The sequence below is a fragment of the Zalophus californianus genome, chromosome 11 (assembly GCF_009762305.2).
Source record: "Zalophus californianus isolate mZalCal1 chromosome 11, mZalCal1.pri.v2, whole genome shotgun sequence".
NCBI classification, from domain to species: Eukaryota; Metazoa; Chordata; class Mammalia; order Carnivora; family Otariidae; genus Zalophus; species Zalophus californianus.
Window position 1 is genome coordinate 107,421,604 of NC_045605.1, and position 22,052 is coordinate 107,443,655.

Consider the following 22,052-nt stretch of genomic DNA (forward strand, 5'->3'; position numbering starts at 1 on the left):
CAATGGTGGGCAGATGCGGCTGTGAGCCCAGACACACGTGTGGCAAAGGTAGGGCAAAGAGAGTGTGTGGATTTCAGGTATTCCCTTTCTCCAAACCCTCTGGGCATAACACTAGGGAGCAGACTGCCCAGTCATCAGTTCACTCAGGGCTACAGCATCCTTCGGAGTGGAGACAATTGTTAGCTGGGTTTTCTGGCTGAGGAAGACAGAGAGGTTAAGTGTCCCACCCAAGGCCACACAGCCAGTAGATGATGGGGGCCTGAATGGACCTTAGATGGCCTGCCTCTGCCCACGCTGACCCAGGCCCCTCTCAGTGGTCCCCACTGAGCCCGGGCCTGGTGCCAGCTCTTGAACATGCCATGCCCCACCCAGGTCGTCCTCTTGTGAGTCCATCCAGACGTGCAAAGGTGGACCTCAGGCCCAGCTCTGTCCTGGGCAGCCTCTTGGGGTCACAGGCAGCTCTCCCTTCCATCAGGTATCGGGCAAGCACCAACCAACTCCAGGCCCCTCGCCCCTTCGTGCTGATGAAACTGAGGCTCAGAGATGTTTAGCGGCTGCCTTCCAAGCCCCGGCGAATCGATGGCGGTGCGGTGAAGCACTTGTCCCCGCACGGGTGTGATGGCCTCAGCTCAGGCCCGGCAGCTGGCCTTGTAGGTTCGCAGTGTCCTAAGAGTCTCCACCCCTAACCCTCGAATCCAGTGAGAGAGAGGGAGTCACATCACTTCCAGAGCGCAGGTTCCCACCTGCAAAACTGAAGTCCGGGGACCCAAAGGAGAGGGGCGCTGGGGCTCTGTGGGGAAGTCCCTGCCGCTCCGTAACTGACACCCATGCCGCCCCGCCCGGACTCGAAGGGACCTTGTCAGCCCGGTCGGCCGGGACTGGGCCGCGCCCAGGCCGGCCACTCAGTTTTCCGGCCGCCGAGCCTGCACCCTCGCTGACAAAGACCAAGGCCGCAGGGGCCGTCCCGCCGGCGACCCAGTAGGGCCCGGGAGCGGGGAGCCGCGGGCCGGCGGAGCGCGCCGAGGTGCGCCTATTGGCTGGAGCTGACGCCCATCCGGGCCCCGATGCCCGGCGATTGGCCGCGGGGGGCGGAGTTCGTGGAGCCCCAATGAATGGGGGAGCCGGAAGCAGGAAGTGAGTTTGCGATGAGAGCAGCTGCTGCAGGTGAGGAGCGGCGCCCGGGTTTCGGGGTCACAATGCGTCATCCTCGGGGGACAGGGCGAGTCTGGACCGAACGCAAGATTTTTCCTTTCTGCCTTTCATCCAGTACCCCTTCCACATTCATCGCGGCCCCGAGGCCAAGGAACCCCCCCCACCCCGGGCAGCAAAGAGTTAACCCCGAGGGTTGTGTTATTGGGGCGGAGCATCCGGAGTGGTGGGGGAGGCTGGGCACTCATTCCGGTTAAGGGAGGATGGTGTGGAAAATGCGCTGGGGTGGGAGATCCCGGGTCCCAGCGGAACTGTGAGACTTCGGTAAGTTTTGTGGCCTCTCTAAGCCTCAGTCTGTCTGTAAAATGAGTTTTCTTCCAGCTCCGAACTAATGTGGCTCTGTAGCTCCCCTGGCGAAGCACAGGGAGACGGTAGGAGGATGGAGGGCCAAAGGAAAGGCATTCAGAAGGATGAGAGTGAGACAGATTGCACACCCTCCTGGTGAGGTTGACCTTATTATCACCCCCATTTTACAGAGGTGGAAACTGAGGCACAGAAAAGTGAAAAACCTGACTTGGTTTTAGGAGTCTAGGGTTGAACCAGGTTCAGAACCTGGGTCTTCCAGCTGGTAGCCTGGAACTCTATCCTTGTGAACACAGTGGTGGGTGGAATTGAAGAACTTACAGGAGAATTCCGAAGAGGAGGCTAGGAAGTCAGAGGAGAAGGGGAGCCTGAAGGGCCTGGGCTGGGAGTCTAGAGATGCAGGTCTCTGCTTCTGACCTCTGCCTTGTGTTAGTAGGCGAAGCTCCTAGCCTGTCTGGGACTCAGTTTCCCTATCTGTAATACTAGGTAGTTGAGGGCGCCTGGGTGGCTCAGTTGGTTAAGCGACTGCCTTCGGCTCAGGTCATGATCCTGGAGTCCCGGGATCGAGTCCCACATCGGGCTCCCTGCTCAGCAGGGAGTCTGCTTCTCCTTCTTACCCTCCTCCCTCTCATGCTCTCTGTCTCTCATTCTCTCTCTCAAATAAATAAATAAAATCTTTAAAAAATAATAATAAAAAAAAATACTAGGTAGTTGAATTCAGTCTTTAAGGTTGAGGGGCCCCAGGCCAAATATGACCCACCAGTGTATTTTGTCATATCTTCGCATGAGTCACCTAACCTCTGAGCCTCAGTTAGCATATCTGTGAATGGGTTTGGGGGAGGATTAAATGAGACCATGAGAGTGCTTAGCTAGGTGTGTAGTTGGTGTGTGGAAAATGATGGTTGTGATGATGGTGATGGTTCTCAGCAGGGCCCATGGCGGACGCCCAGTACATCCTGCCCAATGACATCGGTGTGTTTAGCCTGGACTGCCGGGAGGCCTTCCGCCTGCTGTCGCCCACAGAGCGCCTCTATGCCCACCATCTGTCACGGGCCGCCTGGTATGGAGGCCTGGCTGTGCTGTTGCAGACCTCCCCTGAGGCCCCCTACATCTACGCGCTGCTCAGCCGCCTCTTCCGTGCCCAGGACCCCGACCAGCTGCGCCAGCATGCCCTGGCTGAGGGCCTTACCGAGGAGGAGTATCAGGTCAGTTCTTTTAGGTCATCCGGCATTTCCTGAGTGGCTTCTGGGTATGAGGGACCACAAACGCAGGTACAAGGGTCTTTCTCTATAGATTAGACCAAGGGCTACAAATACAGGAACCTCTCCTGGAGCCTCAGCCTTCTCATCTAGAAAATGTGCATGAGGGTCTGTACCTCCTAGGGTTGCAGTGACCTGACTCTAAGATAAATAGTGGCCGCTGTGAGTAAAGGAAACAACTATGGACACTCAGAGATGGTAGAGGAGTGAGTCCAGGGTAGGAATCAGGAGGTCTGAGATCCGGACCAGATCTTCCTCTGCCGTGTTGTGGGTCCCTGCCTGTCCCCTGGCTTTTGTTTGTTTGTGGGTCTGTTGGCCAAGTAATACTTAGATGTGTTTGTAGTGCATTGCTGCAATGCAGAAAGACACAAAACGAAACACAAACGTCACCCATTGGATGGTGGGGTGTACAGCCTTTTGAGTCCTCTGTCTGTGTATTGCATTCCTACACAGGTACATGCACACGTGCACTGGTTCCTCATTTTGTCTTTTATGTAAATGAGATCATGCTCTCCATGTTCTTAGGAGTCCTGCTTTTTTCTTTTCCCTTTTTTTTTTTTTTTTAATTGAACACCATGTCTTGGAGAACTTACATGGGGTACACATAAATCCAGTTCATCCTTTTTGTTGACCGTGAAGCACTCCACTGCAGTGTATACCATAATCAATTTAATCTTTTCCTTATTGTTGGACATTTGGATTGTTCTTGATTCTTCCTAGAAATAGTGCCACAGTGAGCATACTTGTGCCCCTGTGTGAGTAGGATCTATTTCTGGAAGTAGCATTGCTGGATCAAAGGCTCTGTACGTTTACAAGTGACTGATGTTGTTAAACCATCTTTTACAAAAGTTTCACCAAGAATGTATGAGAAAATGGCCTGTGTTTCTACATGTAAAATAAAGGGATTGGATTGCTTATCTCTGAGCTGAGGCCCAGGCTGTTTCTTCTCCCTTTAACTTAGTAATCACATCCCATTTCTAGACCTTGACTTACTCATTAAAAGAGTTAATAGCTGGGGAAAGTGAAACCTAAGTATTACTGTTCTCAGTGGGATACTTTTGCTTGCAAATAGCAGAAATCCATCTCAAATTGGCTTAAGTGAAAATGAAAATCATGACTTCCAGTTTCCAGTCCAGCATGTAAGCAGCTTATAAGTCACCAGTCTATCCAAGCAAGTAAAATGTGGAACAAACTGGAAAAATCAATAACTTTTCTTATGTCCTTAAGAGAAGTGAGGGCACAAGGCTAACTGTTGCCCCCAAATTGGAGAGACAGACAGGTGGGTACAGAGAACCACGACTCACCAGCGTAAAAATTCATGAGCAGGAGCCTCCCCCAGAACCGGTAGTGCAGTTGGAAAACCTGAACTGTGATTGACAAATCACTGGAGGCTCCGTGTGGACAGCTCTGAGAGTTAAAAACTCCAGGAGGACCCATGCAGAGGAGGGGCCTGCACACTTTTGGGAATTTGGGGAATTTTACCTCCAGGATCTTGGTCCTCACAGTGAATCTCAGAGAAAAAGCCCCTTGTGCTTCTGGCAGGGGGAGGGGAAAGGGAATCATTTTTGAATAAATGCCAGAACATTCTGTTCTTCACAGTTTGCTCTCAGGAGAAACTGTATCTCTAGAACCTAGCCTGCTAGGGTTTTATCAGAGCCTAACTGACCTGGGTGGAGGAAAATATCCCATTCCAGACAGTTCTCGTCATCCTGTCCACCTAAAGGGGAAGGTGAGGACACGGGACTGAGAAGCACATGTAAAGTTCAGTGAGGTAAAAGCTCACTGAAAGACTGCTGAGACCTAATTGTGGGACTGGAGAATGCTTCTCCTGCTCCCACACCTTACCATCGCATTACTAAAGGCCTATTTGCAGCAGTTCCTTTTACCCAGTGCATCATATCTGGCTATCAAGAAAAAAATTACAAAACATACTAAAGGCAAAAAACGCAGTTCGAAGAGACAGAGAAAGCACCAGAAGCAGATTGCGACATGGCAGGGATGTTGGACTTATCAGACCAGGAGTTAAAACTATGGCTGATATGCTAAGAGCGCTAATGGATAAAGCAGACAACATGCAAGAACAGATGGGCAGAGAAATGGAAATCCTAAGAAAGAACCCAAACCGCTAGAAGTCAGAAGACAGAAATGAAGAATGCCTTTGCTGGGCTTATTAATAGTCTCTATTAGTAGACTTGACACAGCTGAGGAACGACTCACTGAGCTTGAGGATATCTCAGTAGAAATCTTCAAAACTGACCAGCAGAGAGAAAAGACTGAAAAACACAGAACAGAGTATCTAAGAACTGTAGAGCAACTACAGGAGGTATAACATATATGTAATGGGAATACCAGAAGAGGAAGAAAGAGAAAACAAAGAAATATCTGAAACAATAATGATTGAGAATTTCCCCAAATTAATGTCATATAGTAAACCATGGATCCATGAAGCTCAGTGAACACTAAGTGGAATATTAAATGCCCCAAAAAACTACATATTGTCAAACTACAGAAAATCAAAGTAAAAGTCCTAGAAGAAGAAGCTGGAGGAAAAATGGATCTTACCTTTAGAGGAGCAAAGATAAGAATTGCATCCAACTCTTCAAAAACCACACAAGCAAGAAGGGAGTAGATTGAAGTATTTGAAGTGTTAATACAAAAAGCCACCAGCCTACGATTCTGTACCTTGTGAGATTATCCTTCAAAAGTGAAGGAAAAACAGATTTTGTCAGACAAACAAAAGTTGAGGTCATGTGTTGCCGGTGGACTTGCTTTGCAAGAAAGGTTAAAAGTTCTTCAGGGAAAAGAAAAATGATAGAGGTCTGAAACTCAAATCTACGTAAGAAAGGGAGTGCATTGGAGAAGGAAAAAGTGAAGGTAAAATAATTCTTAATCTAAGAGATAACCATTTGTTCAAAATAATAGGAACAGTGTATTTGATTATGTATGCTTATGTTTATCTACATTATATGTAATTTACATATTTATACATATATTAAATTTATGTGTGCTTTTATATAGGTGAAATAAATGACAGCAGTGATGCAAGGGAGAGGAGACAGGAATTAGAATTACTTTGTTATTATAAGGTTATCATAAGGTACTTTGTTATAAAGTATCATGCTATCCATGGGGCAGTATAGTGTTATATGAAAGTGGACTTGGATTAGTTATAAAGGCATATTGCAAAATCTAGGACAACACTAAAAAGTAAAAAAGTATAACTGATAAGCTAAGAAAGGAGAGGAAATGGACTCATGTAAAAGGCTCAGTTAAAACTACAAAAGACAGAAAAAGAATGGAAGACGAAAATAGGAACAAAGAAGGACAACAAATAGAAAACAGTAACAAATATGGCAGATACTAATCCAACCATATCAGTGATCACTGTGAATGACAGTGGTCTAAATGTACCAGTTAAAAGACAGAGATTGAAAAAAAAAAAAAGAAATAAAAGACAGAGATTGGGGCACCTGGGTGGCTCAGTCGTTAAGCGTCTGCCTTCGGCTCAGGTCATGATCCCAGGGTCCTGGGATCAAGCCCCACATCGGGCTCCCTGCTCCACACGAGGCCTGCTTCTCCCTCTCCCACTACCCCCTCCTTGTGTTCCCTCTCTCGTTGTGTCTCTTTCTGTCAAATAAATAAATAAAATCTTTAAAAAATAAAAAATAAAAGAGATTGTCAGAACGGATCAAAAAACAAGACTGAAATATATCTTGTCTACAAGAAGCCCACTTAAATGGATAGAGAAAGATATACCATGCCAACACTAATCAAAAGAAAGTGGGAGTAGTTATATTAATTTTGCAAACTTCAGAGCCTGGAGAGTTATCAGGGATAAAGAGGGCATTACATAATGATAAAAGGGTCAGTTCTCCAAGAAGACAACAGTCTTTAATGTGTATGTCTAACAGAGTATCAAAATATTTGGGACAAAAACTGATGCAACTACAAAGAGAAATAGATGAATCCACTACTATCGTTGGAGACTTTAACACCCTTCTATCAGATATATTTAGCAGGCAGAAAATCAGTAAGGACATAGTTGAACTCAACAACACCATCAATCAGCTGGGTATCAAGACATCTAGTCTACTTCAACAACAGCAGAATATGTATTCTCGAGCTTATGTGGACGATCCACCAAGATAGAAACATTCGGATCCATAAAACACACCTTAACAAATTTAAAAGAATGGAAGTAATACAATGTCTGCTCTCAGATCAAAATGGAATTAAATTAGATATCAATAACAGAAAGATAACTGGAAAATCCCCAAATACTTGGAGATTAAACAACACACTTCTAGGAGTGCCTGGGTGGCTCAGACGTTAAGCGTCTGCCTTTGGCTCAGGTTATGATCCCAGGGTCCTGGCATCAAGCCCCGCATCAGGCTCCCTACTCAGCGGGAAGCCTGCTTCTCCCTCTCCCACTCCCCTGTTTGTGTTCCCTCTCTTGCTGTGTCTCTCTCTGTCAAATAAATAAATAAAATCTTTGAAAAAATAAACAACACACTTCTAAATAATACATGGGTCAAAGAAGAAATCTCAAGAGAAATTTAAAAATATTTTTAACTAAGGGGCACCTGAGTGGCTCAGTCAGTGAAGTGGCAGGCTTTTTTTTTTTTTTTAAGATTTTATTTATTTATTTATTTGACAGAGAGAGAGAGAGTGAGCACAAGAAGGGGGAGCAGCAGAGGGAGAGGGAGAAGCAGGCTGTCCGCTGAGCAGGAAGCCTGATTTGGGGTTCAATCCCAAGACCCTGGGATTATGACCTGAGCCGAAGGCAAACACTTAACCAACTAAGCCACCCAGGCACCCCCAAGCGGCTGACTCAATCTCAACTCAGGTCTTGATCTTAGGGTTGTGAGTTCAAGCCCTGCATTGATGGCCCAGTGTGGAGACTACTTAAAAATATATGTGTTTTTTTCAGGCACCTGAGTGGTGCAGTCAGTTAAGCATCCAACTCTTGGTTTTGGCTCAGGTCAGGATCTCAGGGTTGTGCGATTGAGCCCCATGTTGGGCTCTGGGCTCAGCATAGAATCTGCTTAAGACTCCCTCTCCCTCTCCCTCTGCCTCCCCCACCCCCATGCTCTCTCTCTCTCTAAAAAAAAATCTTTAAGATCTATATATATGCATATATATATAGGTATATATTGAACTAAGATGAAAACAAATTACCAAAATTTGTGGGATGCAGTAAAAGCAATGCTTAGAGGAAAGTTTATAGCATTGAAGCATATATTAGAAAAGAAGAAAGATCTAAAATCAATCGTCTGTTTCCACCTTAGAAAAAAAAACAAAAAGAAGAGCAAATTAAATCCAAAGTAAGCAGAAGAAAAATAATTAGAGCAGAAACCAATAAAATTGCAAATAGGAAATCAGTGGGGAAAATTAATGAAACCAAAAGCTGGTTCTTTGAAAAGATCAGCAAAACTGATGTCTTAGTCTGTTTGGGCTGCTATAACCAAAATACCACTGAGTAGCTTATAAACAGAAATTTATTTCTCATATGAAAGTCCAAGTTCAGGGTGCTGGCTCAGTCAAGTTTTGATGAAAGCCCTCTTCCAATTTGCACACTGCTGACTTCACTGTGTCCTATCATGGTGGAATGGATGAACTAGCTCTCTGGTGTCTCTTATAAGGGCACTAATCCCAATGATGAGGGCTCTTGCCCTCATGACCTAACCACCTCCCAAGGGCCCCACCTTCTAATACCATCACTTTGGGGGTTAGAGTTCAATGTATGAATTGGGATGGGGGACACAAACATTCAGATCACGATTGATAAGCCTCTGACTAGTCTAAGGGAATAAGAGAGAAATCATAAACTATTAATATCAGAAATGAAAGATGAAACATCAATATAAATCCCATGGGCCTTAAGGAAATTGAATCAATAATTAATAATCTTCCCAAACAGAAAACACCAGGCTCACATGGGTTCACTGACGAATTATACCAAAACATTTAAGGACAACGTTATACCAGTTCTCTATAATCTCTTTCAAAAGAGAGGATCAGGGGCACCTGGGTGGCTCAGTCGGTTAAGCATCTGCCTTCGGCTCAGGTCATGGTCCCAGGGTCCTGGGATTGAGCTGCACATGGGGCTCCCTGCTCCGCAGGAATCCTTCTTCTCCCTCTCCTACTCCCTCTGCTTGTGTTCCCTCTCTCGCTGTGTCTCTCTCTCCTGTCAAATAAATAAAATCTTTAAAAAAAGAGAGAGGAACAGAGGGAATCCTTCCTAATTAATTCTACGAGACCAACATTATCCTAATACCAAAACCAAACAAAGGCATTACAAGAAAAGAAAACTACAGACCATTATTTCTCATTTACATAGATGCAAAAATCCTCAACAAAATATTAGCAAATCAAATCCAACAATGTATAAAAAAACCAATGACCAAGTAGGATTTATCCTGAGTGTGCAAATCTGGTTCAACATTTGGAAATAAATAATTCATCACATCAACAAGCTAAAGAAGAAAACCGCATGATCATATCAATAGATGCAGAAAAAGCATTTGACAAAATTCAGCACCCATTCACAATAAAACTAAGTAAATTAGGAATAGAGGGGAGCTTCCTCAACTTGATAAAGATAAAGCCTATCTACAAAAGCTCTACATCTAACATCATATTTAATGGTGAAAAGCTCAAAGCTTTCCCACTAAGATCAGGAACAAGGCATGGAAGTCCCCTCACCACTGTTTTTCAGCATTGTACCAGAAGTCCTAGCTAATGCAATAAGGCAAGAACAGGAAATAAAAGGTATGCAGATTAGGAAGGGAGACACAAAACTGTCTTTGTTTGCAGAAAATATGATTGACCATCTATGTACAAAATCCAAAAGAATTGACCAAAAAATTCCTGGGACTCATAAGCGATTATAGCAAGGTTGCAGGGTACAAAGTTAATATGAAAAAGTCAGGGGATGCCTGGGTGGCTCAGCCAGTTAAGTGTCTGCCTTCAGCTCAGGTCATGATCCCAGGGTCCTGGGATTGAGTCCCACACTGGGCTCCCTGCTCAGGGGGGGGAGCCTGCTTCTCCCTCTGCCTGCCTCTCTCCCTGCTCGTGCTCTCTCACCCCCTTTGACAAATAAAGAAAATTTTTAAATATATATATATATATATATATATACACATATATATACACACACAAAAGTCAGTTGCTTTTAATATACCAGAAAGGAACCATAAGGATTTGAAATTAAGGGGCACCTGGGTGGCTCAGTCATTAAGCATCTGCCTTCGGCTCAGGCCATGATCCCAGGGTCCTGGGATTCAAGCCCCATGTTGGGCTCCCTGCTCAGTGGGGAATCTGCTTCTCCCTCTTCCCCTCACTCTGCTTGTGCTCTCACTCTCTCAAATAAATAAATAAAATCTTTAAAAAAAAGATGTCATTTCTTCCCAACTTTATCTATCGATTCAGTGCAATGTGATTAAAAATCCCAGCAAGTTATTTTATTTTCAACACAATATTGGGGAAAGAGTGAAGAAGAACCACGTTGGAGGATCAGCACCACTCAACTTTAAGACTTACTCTAAAGCTACAGTAATCAAGATAGTGTGGTGTTGGCAAAAGGGTAGACAGATAGATCAATGCAATAGAATAAAGAGCCCAGAAATAGACCCCCATAAATACAGTCAACTGATCTTTGACAAAGGAGCAAAGCAACACAATGGAGTAAAAATAGTCTTTTCAGCAAATGGTTCTGGAACAACTGGACATCCACATGCAAAAAAAAAAAAAGAAAGAAAAGAAAGAAAGAGAATCTAGACCAGACATGGACCTTACATCTTTCACAAAAGTTAATTCAAAGTGGATCACAGATTTACATGTTAAATACAAAACTGTAAAACTCCCAGAAGATAACAGAAAATCTAGATGACCTTGGGTATGGAGATGACTTTTTAGGTACAACATCAAGTATAATCCGTAAAGAAATAGTTGATAAGCTGGGCTTCAATATAATTAAAAAGTCCTGCTTTGTGAAAGACGTTGTCAAGAGAATAAAAAATCAAGCCACAGACTGGAAAAGTATTTGCAAAAGATAATATTTGATAAAGGACTCCTAGCCAGAATATAAAGAACTCTCAAAACTCAACAGTAAGAAAACAAGCAACCCAATTAAATGAGCCAAGGACAGTAATGGATACTTTCCCCAAGAAGAAATGCAGATGGCAAGTAAGCATGTGAAGAGATGTTCCACATCCTATGTCATTAGGGAATTGCAAATAAGTAAAATAATGAGATAACCACTACACACCCATTAGCTTTGCCGAAATCCAAAACATGACAACACCAAATGCTGTTGCAGATGTGCAGCAACAGGAACTCTTGTTCATTGCTGGTGGGAATGCAAACTCATATGGCCACTGTGGAAGGTAGTTCGGCAGTTTCTTGCAAAAGAAATCTGTTGTTACTATATGATCCAGCAGTCATGCTTCTTGCTATTTACTGAGGTGAAATCTTGAAATGAGGTAAAAACTTATGTCCACACAAAAGCCCGCACATGGATGTTTGTAGCAGCTTTATTCACAGTTGCCAACAATGAGAGCAACCAAGATGTCCTTCACTAGCTGAGTTGACAAATTGTGATCCAACCAGACAATGGAATATTATTCAGTGCTAGAAAGAAATGAGGTATCAAGCCATGAAAAGACAGGGGGAAGTCAAATGCATGTTACTAAGTGAAAGAAGCCAATCTGAAAAGCCTACATACATTTGATTCCATCTATATGATATTCTGGAAAAGACAAAACCTTAGAGATAGTAAAAAAGATCGGTGGTTGCCAGGCATTGAGGGGAGGGATATGTAGGGCGGTGAAACGACTCTATAGTGTAGAGTAATGTATCGTATGTAATAGGGGATATATGCCATCCATTTGTCCAAACCCATAGCGTGTACACCAAGAGTGAACCCTAATGTAGACTGTGGTCTTGGGTGATGATGTGGCCAGGTAGGTTCATCAGTTGGCACAAATGTGCCGCTCCAGTGGGAGACGTTGATAATAAGGAGGGTTGTTCATGTCGGGGGGGCAGCAGGTACATGGGGAATCTGTATACTTTCTGCCCAGTTTTGCTGTGGATCTAAAATGCTCTAAATAATGAAGTCTATTTTAAAAAAGAGAGCGTTACTGCCTCACATAATTGAAAAGTCCAGGGCTAGCGCAGGCTTCAGTCACGGCTGGATTCAGGGGCTCAGGGATACCATTTTGATGCAATCTTCATCTCTCAGCCCTGCTTTCTTTCTTCACTCCAACAGGGGAGCTCCAGGGGCTCCAGGCTCCATGATCCCTAGTATAAAAACAGAGGCTCTTTGCCACTAGGAAATGCCTGGGTAGGGCTCTTACTGTCTAGCTTGAGCCTGGGACTACCCCCGGAGTCAGGGAAGGGAGATTCCCCCTTCCCAAGAGGAAGATTGAGGTCTTGTTGCCAGAGGAAGGGAGACTAAGTTTTTGTCCTGCAAAAGCTATAGAGCAGATGATCAAGGCCCCTCCAACTCTAACATTGGATGCTTCCAGTTCCAGCTGCCTGGCTGCTTGGGGGCAGAAGACAGACTCTCTGCAGAAGGAGGCAGAGACAGTGTTTCAGCTGGGCTTCAGGGCTCATACGGAATGGCCGCGGGAGGCTGAGAGGGTGCTGGGCATAGCGGGAACAAAGGTGGGTGTGTTTGGGGGCTGCTGAGAAGACCGGTTTGGCTGGACACTGGGTGTGTGAAGATTGGTCTGTGAAAGTATGTTGGGGCCAGACTGGGGCCTGCTGGGATCTGGGTCCTGCCCCCAGATTTCCCAGTCTCGCCTATACTGGTTCCTCTGGGTGTTAACATCTCAGGAGGGAACCTCCCTGGGGTGGGGTCCAGTTTGGTGGGGGGTTCTGTGTTTCCGGGTCTCTGATGCCCACCTCCCCCCCAGGCGTTCCTGGTGTATGCTGCGGGTGTCTACTCCAACATGGGCAACTACAAGTCCTTTGGCGACACCAAGTTTGTTCCCAACCTGCCCAAGGTGAGTTGAGGGAGGGCTGGGGAAGGTGAGGAATTTGGGGCCGGAGGGGTGGGAGTGGGGGCCTAAGTGGAACCTTGACCCTGTCACTGCCATGCCTGTCACATATAAAGGGAAAGCAGTGTTTCTTCCTGACTGTGCTGACCTGAGGGCATACAAGGGGAGAATGTATGAACTTAAGTGCTTGCGAAAATGGAGCCTGGTCATCTCATCACTGGGGATGGTGGAGAGGCCCGGGCATGGTGAGTCCCTCACTGGCACTGTGAGCTCAGGCCCATCTCAGGCAGAGGCCGCTCTTACACCCGGGCTCTCAGCACTCACACACACAAGTTGCCTGGCCGTCTTGTTGAAATGCAGCTTCTGACCAAACGGGTCTGCAGTGGGGCCTGAGGTTCAACATTTCTCAAGCAATACCGATGCTGCTAGTCCATCAGCCGCACTTTGAGCCAGGTCTTAGACTGCAGGAGAAGAGCTGGGGGGTGGGTGTAGAAGGTCCAGAAGACAGCCTTGGTCGGTGTAGCCGAGCCTATGGCCTCTTCCCCTGCAGGAGAAGCTGGAACGTGTGATCCTGGGGACTAAGGCGGCTCAGCAGCACCCGGAAGAAGTCCGGAGCCTCTGGCAGACCTGCAGGGAGCTCATGTTCTCTCTGGAGCCGAGGCTTCGACACCTTGGGCTGGGGAAAGAGGTGAGGCCCCCCAACCTTAACAGGAGAGTGGAGGGCATCCTTTGGAGTCACCTGGCATGGAGGGAAGGATACCGCGTAAGGAGGCAGTGGGCTTCAGTTTTGTCATTTGTAAACTAGGAAGCAAGTTGGATGGAATGCTTTCTGGATGCCCTTCCGGTTCTGACAGCCTGCAGAAGGGAAGAAGAGAAGAGCTGAGAGCTCAAGGGAGCTGAGGAGGGGAAGATGGGAAAGGAGGGAGCCCAGGCTTCCCGCCTCTGGAGGCCCCTTGGCAGCCACGTGGTGTGAAGGACATGGCGAGCCTTCAGGGTGGGCCAGCCCGCAAAAGGGTGGAGCAGAGCTGCAGGAAGGCTGGGGATGGGCCTCTGTTTGTGATTTGTGTTACGGTTTTCTCCCCTGAGAAAGAGATGAGAGGGGGCAGGGTGGAGGCTGCTGGGAGGAAGTGCAGGAAGCCAGGGGCTGGGGGGAATGTGTCCCGACCTCGGCAGCTCCTCCTCCCATCTGTCCCTTTCCCCAACAGGGAATCACCACCTACTTCTCTGGGGATTGCACCATGGAAGATGCCAAACTGGCCCAAGACTTTCTGGACTCACAGGTTTGAGGGTTGGGGAACTTGGGACAGTGGGTTGACAGGGCCTCCTCGCCATTGGCACCCACTCCCAGATCTCAGCTTGGGTCCGGAGACACGGCGTCCTGGGCATTTGAGGCAGAAAAGACTTGGGAATCCTTGTCTAAGAGTTGACCTGGCTCCAGCGAGGAAGACGTTCCCACACGTGCCAGTGATGGAGATGCCCCTGCCCGCCCCAGGCCGAAGGCCTTCGTGACAGCCTGAGGGCAGGACAGTGGAGACATCAGAGCTGCTCCAATTAGGTCCTGGAGTCCCTTATGGGGTTCACCTCCCAGCAACAGTTTCCACGTGCACTGCCTTGCGTAGGCCTGGGTCAGCTGACACAGTGGGGTCAGCACTCAGTAAACTTAGTGCTCAGCGTATAGAGCAGAGCGTCTCGGGGAGCCCGGCCTGGCCTGCCCACCTGCTCTCTCCCCATCACTGCGGACTCAGGCACGATACCCCAGACGTCCCAGCCTGCTTTGCCTCTGTACCTTCTCTCCCTGGTGTGAACCCGTTTCCCTCCTCCCACCTTGCGGCCCCCTCTGGACTTACTCTTCTTCCCCAAACCCCTGCCCTGGTCTTTTCCAGAACCTCAGTGCCTACAACACGCGACTCTTCAAGGGCGTCAGCCAGGATGGGAAGCCCTGCTACGAGGTGCGGCTGGCTTCTGTGCTTGGCATGGGTGAGCTGCTTCACACACCCCTTCTACTCCCTCCTCAGCACTCCTGGCCCCAGGGAGGGGGAGGGGGCCGGACTGAGGACGGGGGTTACTGGGCCCCGCAGGGAGGGACAGGCCTAATAGTTCCGGCACACGTTGACTGCAGACTTACTAGGCGCCGTGCTCCCTGCTGTGCTCTGCGTCCGGTGGTACCTAGGGGGGGGACACGAGCTGCAGGGCTGGCTGTGACAGTAAAGATACAGGGGGAGACATGAGAGCAGGGAGAGGGGTTCCATGCCACTTGGTGGATGTTACGGCCGCAAGCCTCTGACGGTCCCCATCCTTCAGGCGGTGGCACAAAAGATAATCCGTGTGAACAATGGGAACAGAGGCTGGGCCACCTGCCGCGTGGCAGGCTAGAAGAGAAATCCAAACCGCCCATCAGTGAAGGCTTAGTGGAAGAGGTGACCCGATGGGTCTTAGAGGTTTGGGAGAACGTAGAAAGGGGGAGGTGGCGAACATACTATAGTCTGCTTTTTAAATATCTCTCAGAGTACCCTCAGGGTAAAGCCCAAATCCACCTCCGCGGGCTCTAGCACTCAGAACTCTTCACAGGTGAAGACTATTGTACATTTGCCTAAACCAGAAGGGAACTTAACCGGCTTGGGTAATTAAGAAGCCCGGAGTAGGATGGCTTCAAGCACAGCTGGACCCAGCTGCTCGGACCGTGTTCCGAGAGATTTCTCTCTGTGCCTGGGGTCCTCTCTCTCACTTCATCCATGGCGTGTTCCTCCCACACAGGCCCTGATAGACACCAGCCTGGCCACTCCAGCAGAAAGAGGGCCCCTTTCTCTCAGAAGTTTCTTCAATAAGGTCTGGGAGTGGTTCTAGTTTCTCTATTTTGGGTCCCGTATTTATCTGTGAACCCATCCCTGTGGCCAAGGGACAGATAGATCTCTGATTGTCTGGACCCTGATCCCAAGCCTGCCTCAGAGCCGGGTGATGATGAGGTCAGCCCCTCCCATGCACCTGAATTGGAGGTGGGGAGAGGAGGATTCTCAGAGGAAAATTGGGGTCCAGACCCCTATGAGGACCTTTGCAACCTGGCCCTCCCTTTTCCACTTGCCAGCCCCCAGCCCCATATCCCTGCCCACCTCCCACTTAGACTCTGTGCCCCAGGCATACTTGGTAGTTTACTGAAAACCCCGTGCTGTCACATATGCCGTCCAGAACTTTGCACGGTCTGTCCCCTTTCCCACATCGAAGTCCTCCCTCTCGTCTACACATTCTCGTGATGAACACCTGCTCATCACCTTCTCCAGGACCCTGCCCTGTCCTTCCATGACTTTCTCTTTTCCCGTCAGCACACCCAGTAACTGTCCAGGCTTTTTTGTTGTTGCTGTTGACTGCCGGCTCCTCAAGAGGAGGAATTGTGTGTTTCACTGACCACTGTCTCCCCAGTGGCTAGCATTTGGTAGAAGCTCAGATCTTTGGTGTGGGGGTAGATGAAGATGGCACCCTCTGATGGAGGGAACGGTGTGAGCCCCAGAGCATGGTGGAGGGAAAGTTTAGGGATTGGCACATTGTTGGATTTGACCGAGGAGAGTGAGGCTCTGGAGCCAGGCTGCCTGAGTGCACTTGGTGTGTTATCTCTTGCTGTGTACAGATGACCCCCAAATTTAGGGTTATAAGCCCACCTCTTCACGCTCACAGACTCTGCGGGTCAGGAATTGGGATGGGACACAATTGGAACAGCTTGTGCCTGGTGACAGTGTCCGAGGCCTCAGCTGGGGAGACTTGGAGGCTGGGGTGCCATCAGCAGCCAGGGGCTGGAATCACCTGCAGGCACACTCCCACGGCCGATGAAAGATGCTGGCTGTCAGCTGGGACCTCAGCAGGGGCTATGGGCCAGAACGCCTCACACGGCTTCTTCACATTGCCCATGTTGGCTGGCCTCCACCAGTGAGCGTCCCAAGAGAGCCACCTTGGGTGGCTTGGTGGACACCCCAAGAGAGCCATCTTGGGTGGACAAAAGCTGTGTCACCTTTTATGACCTGGCCTTGGCAGTCCCGTGGCATCACTTCTGCTAGAGTCACAAGCCTGCCCAGCGTCAGGAGGAGGGCCAAGAGCCCCCACTTCCTGATGGGGGATGTCACCTTGGGAGGTGGGAGACACTGTGTTTCTCTTTTTTCTTTTACAACATAACCTAGAAATATATCCTACTGCTCAGCGGCAACAAGCAAAACACAACAAATCACCACAAATGTAGTGGCATAAAATAACCTAAAGTTATTCTGTTACTGCTCTGGGGGTCCAAAGTCTGAAACAAGACTCCAGTTCCTTCTGGGACCTCCAGGGGGTGATTTGTTTCCTTGCCTCTCTCAGCTTCAGCTTCTAGAGGCTGCCTGCTTTCCTTGGCTCATGTCCCCTTCCCCCAACCCCCCCCCCAGCATCTTCTCTCACCGTACCTCCTACTTCCTGTTCACTGTCTCATCTCTTTATAAGGCTCCTTACATTTCGGGGTTCACTGTCTTTCTAAATACAGTTTGCCACCCTAGGTTTGAATCCTGCTGTGCCACTTGCTGCCCGTGTGACCTTTGGAAACTTACTTTACTTCTCCGTGCCTTAGTTTCCCCATCTGTAAAATGGAGATAACTCCCCCCAGAGTTGATGTGAGGCTTAAATGAGTTAACTATATACATATTTTTTGAAAATGAAAGTTTATACTAATTTCTGTAGGCAGTGGGGAGTCATTGAAGATCTTAGAGTAAGAGTGTCATGGTGAGAAGCTTGCTGGGGTGTCTTACGCTAGCTTTTTCCCTGAGCAATCCTTCTTCCCTCAGAGCCTGCTCTGCATTCTGAAATGACTTCCAAGCTGAAGAGCTACGAATTCCGGGGGAGCCATTTCCAGGTGACTCGGGGGGACTACGCCCCTATCCTGCAGAAGGTGGTGGAGCACCTGGAGAAGGCCAAGGTAGGGCTGGCTGGGGGCTGAGGGGTGCAAGCTCCAGATCCCTCTGGACAGCAAAGACAGGTGTTGGGACAGGTGGGTGGCCTGAGGCTGACCGACCCCTGCTCACCCCCAGGCGTATGCGGCCAACAGCCAGCAGGAACAGATGCTGGCTCAGTACATAGAAAGTTTCACCCAGGGCTCCATCGAGGCCCACAAGAGGGGCTCCCGCTTCTGGATACAGGACAAAGGCCCCATCGTGGAGAGGTGAGGCACCAGCCTTCACCCCGGCTGCCCCCCTCCTGCCTGCCCCTCTTCCATCTCTGCCCTTTACTCCCCCAGTTACATCGGGTTCATCGAGAGCTACCGAGACCCCTTTGGTTCCCGTGGAGAGTTTGAAGGTAACTCCTGGGAGGAGGGGGGTCAGCTTGCAAACGCTTACCCCAGTACCCCCTGAAGGTTCTCCCCTCCCCCCCTTGGCAGTAATACTACAAATAACCAGAACCAGTGTTGATGATTTACCAGGCACTGGGCACTTAGCTATAGGAGCTTGTTTGGACACTGTCCTGTGACAATTACTGTCCTCACTTTATGGAAGTGGTTATCGAGGCATAGTTGGTGAGTGGCTGAGCCTGGCACCTTGGCTCTGAGCCACTTTGCTGTGCTGTCTCATCCGGGCACAGGCTGTGGCCGTTCCGAGCCCGGCTTTGCCACTCACAGGCTGTGTGACCTCCCCAGCTGGGTAAACCCCATATCTGAGCATTGGTCACTCCCTTCTGGGTGTCGTGGGAAGTGAGGTATTATAGGCCGGCTGCTCAACACAACACCAGGCACATAAAAGGTCCTGGGTAAATAGGAGCATAATTAACATCATGCCTGGGAACTTGACTTGGCTACTGTCATCCCAGGGCAGGTGAGAGGCCGCCTTGGCCCCCCCATGCCTATACCCATACCCCCACCTGTTCGAGGCAGGGCATCCAGCCTGAGGATTTAGACTTCTGTGCGAGGCCTTATCGTCCCCAGCCCATGGGGATAGAGTCTGGAAAATCCAACTGCTAGAAGCCAGAGAAATTAGCTTGGGAGGAGAGAGGAAAGCCCCAACAGCTGGTGGGGGGCTTAGATCTGAGCCCAAAGATGCAGGCCCAGGGCACAGGTGGTACAGGGGCCAGAGGGGCGGACAGGTGTGCACACCTGCAGCTTCCCTGCCTGGGTCCTGATTCTCCAGGCCTTTCTGAGGGCCAGGACCCCAGACCATCCTAAGCGGCCTTGATCTCAGAGGTCCCCTCTTTACCTAACTCCTTGTAGTTACTAGAAAAGTAGTCCAGGGGCACCTGGCTGGCTCAGTCAGTAGAGCAGGTGACTCTTGATCTCAAGGTTGTGAGTTCGAGCCCCACATTGGGTATAGAGGTTACTTAAAAATAAAATCTTAAAAAAATAAATAAATAAATAAAATCTTAAAAAAAGAGAGGAAAAGTAGTCCGTGTTCACAGTCACAAATTTTGGAAAACATACTAAAGAAATCATCCGTGATTCCTCCCACCTCAAGGTTAAAATTGGGAGTGTACATTGTGGGGGGGTTTTGTTTTTATTTATTTATTTTAAGATTTATCTATTTATTTATTTTAGAGATAGAATGCAAGCAGAGGGAGGGGCAGAGGGAGAGAGAGAATCTACAAGCAGCCTCCCAGGCTGAGCAGGGAGCCCGATGCGGGGCTCGATCCCAGGACCCTGAGATCATGACCTGACCTGAAACCAGGAGTTGGCCACACAACCGACTGAGCCACCCAGGCGCCCCTCTTTTTTATTTTTATATAGAGCTATAAATGCTTAAAAATATGTGTGTGTGTGTGTGTGTGTGTGTGTGTGTGTGATTTAAAAAAATCCATGTTTGTTTTGAGTAATTGGAACAATACAGAAGTATGTAGGATAAAACGTGAAATTGGTCCCCTGTGACACTCCCCTCCAGAGGTCACTGCAGTTCACACAGTTGAGTGCAGGTCTTTCCAGAGCTTTGTTTAAGCACACACACGAAACTTTTAATTTATCCAGGTAGGTGAGATTATGCTCTATGGATTGTTCTGCCACTTGCTTTCTTCACTGAATATTTTAGGTATCTTTTCATATCAATATGTATAGACCTACCATCTTCTTTTTATTTTTATTTATTTATTTTCTTAAATAGGCTCCATGCCCAATCTGGAGCTTGAACTCATGACCCTGAGATCAAGGGTCACATGCTCTACCGACTGAGCCAGCCAGACTCTCCCATGTTCTTTTTATTTTTTATTTTTTTATTTTTATTTTTTAAAAATTTTATTTATTTGTTGGAGAGAGAAAGAGAGCAAGAGAGCACAGAGGGAGAGAGAGAAACAGACTCCCCGCTGAGCAGGGAGCCTGATGCAGGGCTCGATCCCAAGACCCTGAGATCATGACCTGAGCCAAAGGCAGATGTTTAACCGACTGAGCCACCCAGGCACAGGCATGCCATCCCGGGCCATGTTCTTTTTAATAGCTGCGTAATATTAGAATTTCCCATGACATCTGCTATTGTACGACATGACTAACATGGCGTGCCATCATATAGCTGCCCCCTAATTTATTTAAACAATCCCGGAGGTTGCTTTTTCTTCTTTGCTGTTTTAATCATCTTGTCTTCCTGACCTGCTATGCCAATTCCACCCGACACGGTGGCTCCAGACAGGGAAGCTTTGCCAGGTGTAACCCTTGGCCAAGTTAATCCATTCTTTGCAGGAGCCTGACCACACAGTAGTCTAGGCCAGGCCTTTGCAAGGCATAGCTCATGCAGGGTTCACAGGAATTACACCAAGAAGGGTTCAGTGCTAAGCAGTAAGGGGTCTTGCTTGCAGGACTCTTCAGTACCTCTAATATGCAAATGTACATTAAGAATCTCTAAGAAGTTAGGGATAGAGCATATAGTATTATCCAAACTTATTTGACCAGGAAGCTCTTTCTTTATGAAGGCTTTCATAGAAACTACGTGTTACGGAGTGCAACTTTGGAAACAGAAACCGGAAGCTAGGATCTCCAACCGCATTAAACCTAAAAGGATCAGTCCCAGGCCTCCTGCATAGCAGCCTCAGTCACCACCTCTCAAGCCAGATGCTCTAGCCTTGCAGGACAGTTCAGTTGCCCCCAAAAGAACATGTTTTTTGCTCATGCAGTCCCTTCTATTGGGAATCTGATCTTCACCCACCACCCTCTATGTGCTCCCCGCCATCTCCTTTAAGATCCATCTCAGATGTTACCCAGTGAAGCCTTCTCTATATCTCACCCACCTCAGTGACCTCCATGAAGACGAGACCAGGCCTGGGTCCCTGTTCTCCCCACTGGCCCACAAAGCGTACTGCACACAGCAGACATGTAGTGCCTGCATGATGGCCAGAGGGGTCACGGAGTTGAGTGGGGTACGGGACCCCTCCCAAACCCTGCCAGCTCACAGCCCACTCTCTCCCTACAGGCTTTGTGGCCATGGTGAACAAGGCCATGAGTGCCAAGTTTGAGTGTCTGGTGGCAAGTGCAGAACAGCTGCTGAAGGAACTGCCCTGGCCCCCGGCCTTCGAGAAGGACAAGTTCCTCACCCCCGACTTCACCTCCCTGGATGTTCTCACCTTCTCTGGCTCTGGCATCCCTGCTGGCATCAACATCCCCAACTGTGAGCTTCCTCAAGCTGCAACAATGTCCCCTAGGGGTCGCCCCTCCCCCTGCACACAGTTGCCCTGGCCCCATGCCCCGCTCAGTTCTCCATCCCAGCCTGGTCCTCTTGTCTGGACTCCTTATCTGTGGCCCTTGATGTTTGCCCCTTCTCCCTGGTTCCCTCCCTACCTTCTCCAGATGACGACCTGAGGCAGACGGATGGCTTCAAGAATGTCTCACTGGGGAACGTGCTGGCTGTGGCCTATGCCACGCAGCGGGAGAAGCTGACCTTCCTGGAGGAGGAGGACAAGGTGGGCACCAGCAGCCCACGGGTTCGGGGCGGGCCTGGCCTGATGGCTGACACAAGAAGTCAGGGGGCCCAGTGCAGGGAGAGGAAAGAGCACGGCAGCCGGCCTGGTGGCCCTGAGGCTTGGCCTGTTTGCTCACCTGTCAAACTGTGGAGGCAGTCCCTTCCTCCAGGTTGGGATGGGATGGGCCAAGCGGGGGGCCCCCGTGGAGCCTGGCAGGAAGGCGGCCACAGGCCCTCGGTTTGGCAGCAGGGGCATCAGCAGGCCATGTGGCTGTGGTGGGGCCGTAGGCAGCATGGGCCTCTGCTTGTCTTGGCAGGACCTGTACATCCGCTGGAAGGGGCCCTCCTTTGATGTGCAGGTGGGACTGCATGAGCTGCTGGGCCATGGCAGCGGCAAGCTCTTCGTGCAGGTG

General features: G+C 48.8%; 1 protein-coding gene across 5 annotated transcripts in view; it reads left to right on the forward strand.

Moving 5' to 3' along the window:
- Positions 1–1,022: 1,022 nt before the first annotated feature.
- The window catches only part of DPP3 (dipeptidyl peptidase 3), a 36,984-nt gene continuing 15,954 nt past the window's right edge, over positions 1,023–22,052 (forward strand). The window contains exons 1-12 of one of the 5 annotated variants that reach the window (XM_027579447.2): positions 1,023–1,164; positions 2,443–2,717; positions 12,689–12,778; positions 13,323–13,460; positions 13,978–14,052; positions 14,656–14,749; positions 17,569–17,699; positions 17,812–17,942; positions 18,018–18,076; positions 21,154–21,348; positions 21,528–21,640; positions 21,957–22,049. In XM_027579447.2, coding sequence (XP_027435248.1) covers positions 1,113–1,164; positions 2,443–2,717; positions 12,689–12,778; positions 13,323–13,460; positions 13,978–14,052; positions 14,656–14,749; positions 17,569–17,699; positions 17,812–17,942; positions 18,018–18,076; positions 21,154–21,348; positions 21,528–21,640; positions 21,957–22,049 — 1,446 coding nt within the window. In that variant the 5' untranslated portion in view covers positions 1,023–1,112. Of the gene's footprint in view, positions 1,165–1,209; positions 1,474–1,921; positions 1,941–2,439; positions 2,718–12,688; positions 12,779–13,322; positions 13,461–13,977; positions 14,053–14,655; positions 14,750–17,568; positions 17,700–17,811; positions 17,943–18,017; positions 18,077–21,153; positions 21,349–21,527; positions 21,641–21,956; positions 22,050–22,052 lie in introns of those variants that run through there. The other 4 variants (XM_027579445.2, XM_027579449.2, XM_027579448.2 and 1 more) reach the window with 4 other exon arrangements.